The sequence below is a fragment of the Pteropus vampyrus genome, unplaced genomic scaffold (assembly GCF_000151845.1).
Source record: "Pteropus vampyrus isolate Shadow unplaced genomic scaffold, Pvam_2.0 Scaffold100, whole genome shotgun sequence".
Lineage (NCBI taxonomy): Eukaryota > Metazoa > Chordata > Mammalia > Chiroptera > Pteropodidae > Pteropus > Pteropus vampyrus.
In genome coordinates this window covers 2857909-2862970 of record NW_011888881.1, presented here as the reverse complement: position 1 = coordinate 2862970, position 5062 = coordinate 2857909, and the positions used below count along the sequence as shown (strand labels likewise).

General features: G+C 44.0%; 1 protein-coding gene across 1 annotated transcript in view; it reads left to right on the top strand.

Moving 5' to 3' along the window:
- DOCK3 (dedicator of cytokinesis 3) overlaps positions 1-5062 on the top strand; it is a 285004-nt gene that overhangs the window by 125646 nt on the left and 154296 nt on the right. The window contains exons 7-8 of the mRNA XM_011364750.2: positions 3203-3244; positions 3810-3964. Coding sequence (XP_011363052.1) covers positions 3203-3244; positions 3810-3964 — 197 coding nt within the window. The remainder of the gene's footprint in view (positions 1-3202; positions 3245-3809; positions 3965-5062) is intronic.

The following is a 5062-nucleotide window of genomic DNA, read 5'->3' as shown; positions in this document are numbered from 1 at the left end:
CATGTATTTTACAAGAAACCTTTGTAAAAAGGATTATACCTTAAGTTTGCGTTTAGACCATTTTGTTTTTCATTAAAAAATTCCAGACCCTACACAAGTGTTGAATGATAACAATTGATAAAAATCACTTTAAATATACAGATGGATTTTCTATATCAGCGGTCCCTAACCTTTTTGGCAGCAGGGATGGGTGCTCCTGTGAGAATGGATCTGGGGTGGAGCTGAGGCGGTGATGCTAGCACTGGGGAGCAGCTGCAAATACAGATGAAGCTTTGCTAGCTCGCCGCTCACCTGCTGTGTGGCCTGTTTCCTGACAGGACCCGGAATGGTACCAGTCTGCAGCCCGGGGGTTGGGGGACCCCTGTTCTATATGACGAGAACCAAAGGAAGCCTAATGCTCCTCGGTTCTTGGTTCTGCGTAATAGCGGGTCTAAACCCACTTTCAACAGTAGAGAAGTGGTGCTGCCTAAACTAGAAAGCATCTCAAAGGCAACAGTAAAGGTACTGCGTTAATCTTAGCCATGCCTCTCTGGGAAATGTGATCACTTGAAGATTCCATAATATGAGAGCTTCTAAACTGGGGGCGGAGAGTGGAGGTCCAGCAGAATACTCACATTATGACCTTCTGCTATGCTGTTGTCCTTCCACATCAGTGTATATTGGGAACTGTGTTAGTCTGTTATCTTTTGGTGCTAATTAATATTTTTAGTAGGTCAGTGTGTATATTTCCAATTCTGGATTTAAATCAGTTGATTAGATTATTTACTAAAATCAAGCGTTATTGGTAGTTCTGACTAGATATGTTTTATATTTCCTTCTAAGACTCACAATACCTAAGACAATTCTTAACATGTACAGAAGGCAATTCTTACGTTATTCAGTTAAACAGTTGCACAGTATTTTTCCTCCATAATAGTAGACTTTTGTAGACTAAATGGACCAGAGACTTCAAAGGGCTGAAAATGAGTTTTCTATGGGGGAAAATTTGGCAGAGACAGTAATATAGTCTATGCATTTTAAAATTATTTTTTGATACCCATTATTAGACTTAGGATATAAAGATAATTAGGAAAGTTACTTTGCTCCCTGGGAGGACAGAGTCTAGAGTTAGGAAGCAAATACAGAAGCATAATAAGTACAGCTGTAATACCGTCAGCGATGGCTCTGTAGAGCTGGCCAGCTGATGGCCGCCTGACAACAAGGTCGTAGTTTTTCCTCACGGTGCCATGAAAGATGTTCCAAGATGCCAGTCCTGCGCCTTTCTCTGGCCACCCATGTGGTGTGCTTTCAGGCTAGGTTGAAAGTTCTTCCCAGATTTGATGCCTCTGAAATCTAGAATGACATGTTATTGTCAGCCCGGATGTTTTGCACTGAAATTAGCTGTAAACTTCCATATATAGTTATAATAGAACATATATATTTAAGATTGCTAGTCATTTTTAAGAGTTAGTAAATCCACTTGAAAAGAATGACTGTACAGCCCCCAGACGTAAACTAAAACAGTGGAAAGCTAGTAACCTTCCCAGTGGGATATGGGTCAGTAAACCAGATGGAGCTTGATTTTTTTTTTTTTTTGAAAGCCTCATTTTTAAAAAGCTTTTTTTGTAGCCTATTTTATCTGTGAACTTTCTTCTGTACACATACATTCTATGTGCTTATTTCCCCAGCTGGTAGAGGCTGCTTTTCTTATATAGTTGTCCCTTGGTATTCCCAGGGAGTTGGTTCCAGATCCCCCGCAAATATCAAAATCTGCAGATGCCCAAGTCCCTTATGTAAAATGGCATAGTATTTGCATATAGCCTACATTTGCATGTAGGCTACAGCTGGGTATGCCTACACGTCACTTCGTCCTTGTGGATTCATTATAGTGCTTGGCACGCGGCATGTTCAAGGTTTGCTTTTTTGGAACTTTCTGGGATTGGTTTTTTTTTTCCGAATATTTTTAACCCATCAGTTGAATCCGCAAATGCAAAACCCATGGATACAGAGGGCCAACTGTATTTGATATGTATTATGGGAACATATAGTCCTATGAATGAATATTAATAGTCAACAGTAATTAGCTAAATTAGCTAATAATGTACATGAACACTTATTAATTAGAAAATACAGCTAGTGAGATGCATTTAAATTAATGCTTAATTGTACTGCAGTTTTATTTAGGCTTAAATGTGTGTATTTGGAAAATAAGTGAAATCATTCCGCTCAGCAGCCATCCTTCTTTCTCGTGTGGAACAGCTCGCCAATGAGTGGTCTCTCACCTCCAGGACCCAAGAGGGAACAGCGTGAAACGCTCGTTGTTGAGTTTACCGAGACCAGGGACCTAACGTTTGTGAACCCACCATTCTTTCTGCCAAGGGTTTACTTCTAAATGGGACTGACTTTTCTATAATAACTAACTATAAAAAAGAATACCAGTAAGAATACTAATTATAGATAACAGCGATCAACCACTTAAAATGATAGGCACTGTGCTGGCTTAATCTGCACAACCTCTGTGAGATTGAGTTCAGCACAATATGTTATCCTCTCTTTACAGATGAAGAAATGCAGGTGTGAGTCAAGGTTTAAAACCAGGTGTCCTGGCTTCTGCACTTACGTCCCTAAATACTATGTCATGCTGCTTATGAAATTTGAGCCTCATAATAACCCTGTTAGGAAGAGAATAAAAGCTTTATCTCAGTTTTACAGTTGAGGAAAATGTGTCTTGGAGAAAGTAAGCAATTCGTTTGAAGTTTCACCATGTGTGTGGTGTGTGGCCGCGGCTGGCATCTGCTCCTACCTTGAGCCTGCAGTAAAGGAGCAGCGCGGAGGCTGTGGGGAGGGAGCCCTTTCCGTTAAAGGCCGTCCCTCCGCCGGTGTGGGGAGCCTGCTCAAGACGTGGGACATGCAGCATGTGGAGAGGTTGGCGCCAGAGCAGAAGGCCAGTAGCACGCACCACCCGTGACGTGGCTGGTACTCTGAGCTGGAGAGGCTCGGGTTTGAATCCAGACTTTGCCGCAGCCTCACTTGTGGCCTTCAGCAAATGCTTTCTTGTACTAAGCCTTAGCTGACTCCTTGAAATATAAATAACATTTATCGAGCAAGGCTATCAGAATTAAGTGAGATCACATATATAAAAGACATAGCAGGATGCCTAGCATATAGAAGGTCCTTAATAAAGTTTCCTTCCCAGTTGAGTGAATTTTCTTTCTTTCCATAGCATTTATCTAGCCGGCAGAGTGTACAGCAAAGCACGTCCCAGGTAAGCGTTTTAACCAGGCCTCTCTCCTGGTCTTTTCCCCCAACTCTTTCTTTGACGAGATTCCAACATAGGGATGCGCCAGGACACGACAGACACCACTGGCCTTCTGATGGCGCAGTGCCTTTCATCTCAGGAGCCCTGACCTCTGAGTAAATCTGGCCGGTCTCCGCTCCTCTGTGCAAATTTATCTAAGTACACCTGAAGGAGCGGAGACTGTGAATCAGTCTGGAAGAAAATAGAAATGACATTTTAACTATTACCATCTAACAGTGCAAGTCAGTATCTCTGAGAAATGACTTTGAAAATGGTTCCCTGGAGAATTTAGATGTTTGTGGCCCGGTGGAGGTTTTGAGTTCACTCGTGCGTTGGAAGTACTGTCCCGATACCTCCTTCGCTCGGGTTACTTCCTGGCTGCGTGTTCATCCACCTCCCACCAAGCATATCGATGCAGCGCCCCTGTCAGCTGAGGAAACACCTCAGTCTTTCTTAAATGGTCCCCCCTCGTTTAGTTTTCATTTATCCGTGATTACTATAATGAATTACTGTTTTTCGCCTTCCTCATTAGGTGGATACGATGCGCCCACGTCATGGGGAAGCTTGTCGGATGCCAGTGCCACATCACTTCTTCCTCAGCCTGAAGAGTTTCACCTACAACACCATCGGGGAGGATACTGACGTCTTCTTTTCCTTATATGATATGAGAGAAGGCAAGCAGATCAGGTAAAAGTTATGAGAAGTTCTGGTGAAGTTGAGATTTGGGGCTAGGATGGTATGGCTGGGGTCATAGGCGTCTGCGGCCTTCAGAGAAGATAGATGCACAGAGGAAGCCAAACAAGATAAAGAACCTCTTCTTATCTAGCTGAGAGTTTTGCCTCAAATCCCAGTGTACCCCGAAGGCACGTGCGGCCTGTTTTTTATCCTGTGCCTATTTCTACACGGAAGCTCAAATCCCAGTCTTGGCTGTCGCCACCTCAGGGAGAAACAAGGATGCTTCAGTGCCAGAGAAAATAGGAGAAACCTAGAAAAAAGCAACTTCAGCAGAGAGGCTCAGATCTAGAATGCAGGAGGCCCCGGGCTCTGCCTTGCTGCATGCGGGAGAGAAGGTTCACAGGGAAACAGGCTGATGGCTCCTGTCTGTGGGTAGCCAGGCCCTCGGGGCCATTCCAGCCCTGTGAAGGGGGAAGCATCTTCTGAGCAGAGGGAAGGTGGCCTGGCTCCATCCTTTCTCTTTGCCTTGGGTTGGAGGAGAGGCCTCAGAAGGGGGGCCGATCTGAATCTTGGCGGTGAGGCCCTTAAGCTCCAGCGACTGCAGCAGCGTTTCCCTCTTAGAAGGCAGGGAGGAGCCAAGGAGACACTCCAGCTGTTCCTCCTCTCGTGGGGTCAGGGTTGGTTGACCTTTGTAGCCAACTTGGAATTTCAGAGAGCCCAGACTGTTCTCCATAGTCTTCGTCTTGGCGGGACAGAGAGGAAGTAAACCTTAGAATAATTTTATATTGCTTGGTAATTTCCTGTTAAGAGTGCTTTATGGTTTTGTTTTTGTTTTATTACTTAAAATTTTAAAACAGCTATTTCTTTTCCAATTGCATGTCACATGTGGGAAAATTAAATGGATGCTATAACAGAGTACGAAGGAAAAATCTGTTTTGCATGCTCCACAGTGCCTCTGATCTTGACCCCCGCCCCCCAAAAATAAATAAAAGGGCACAGTGCTTCTCTTTGGCATAAGAATAAAATGATGTGCTGATTAATGAGGGCGTGTAGGTCTGCCTTGTCACCAAGGGCTTCCAGTACGTGCTCCTAGGAAAGCCATGGCGGAGA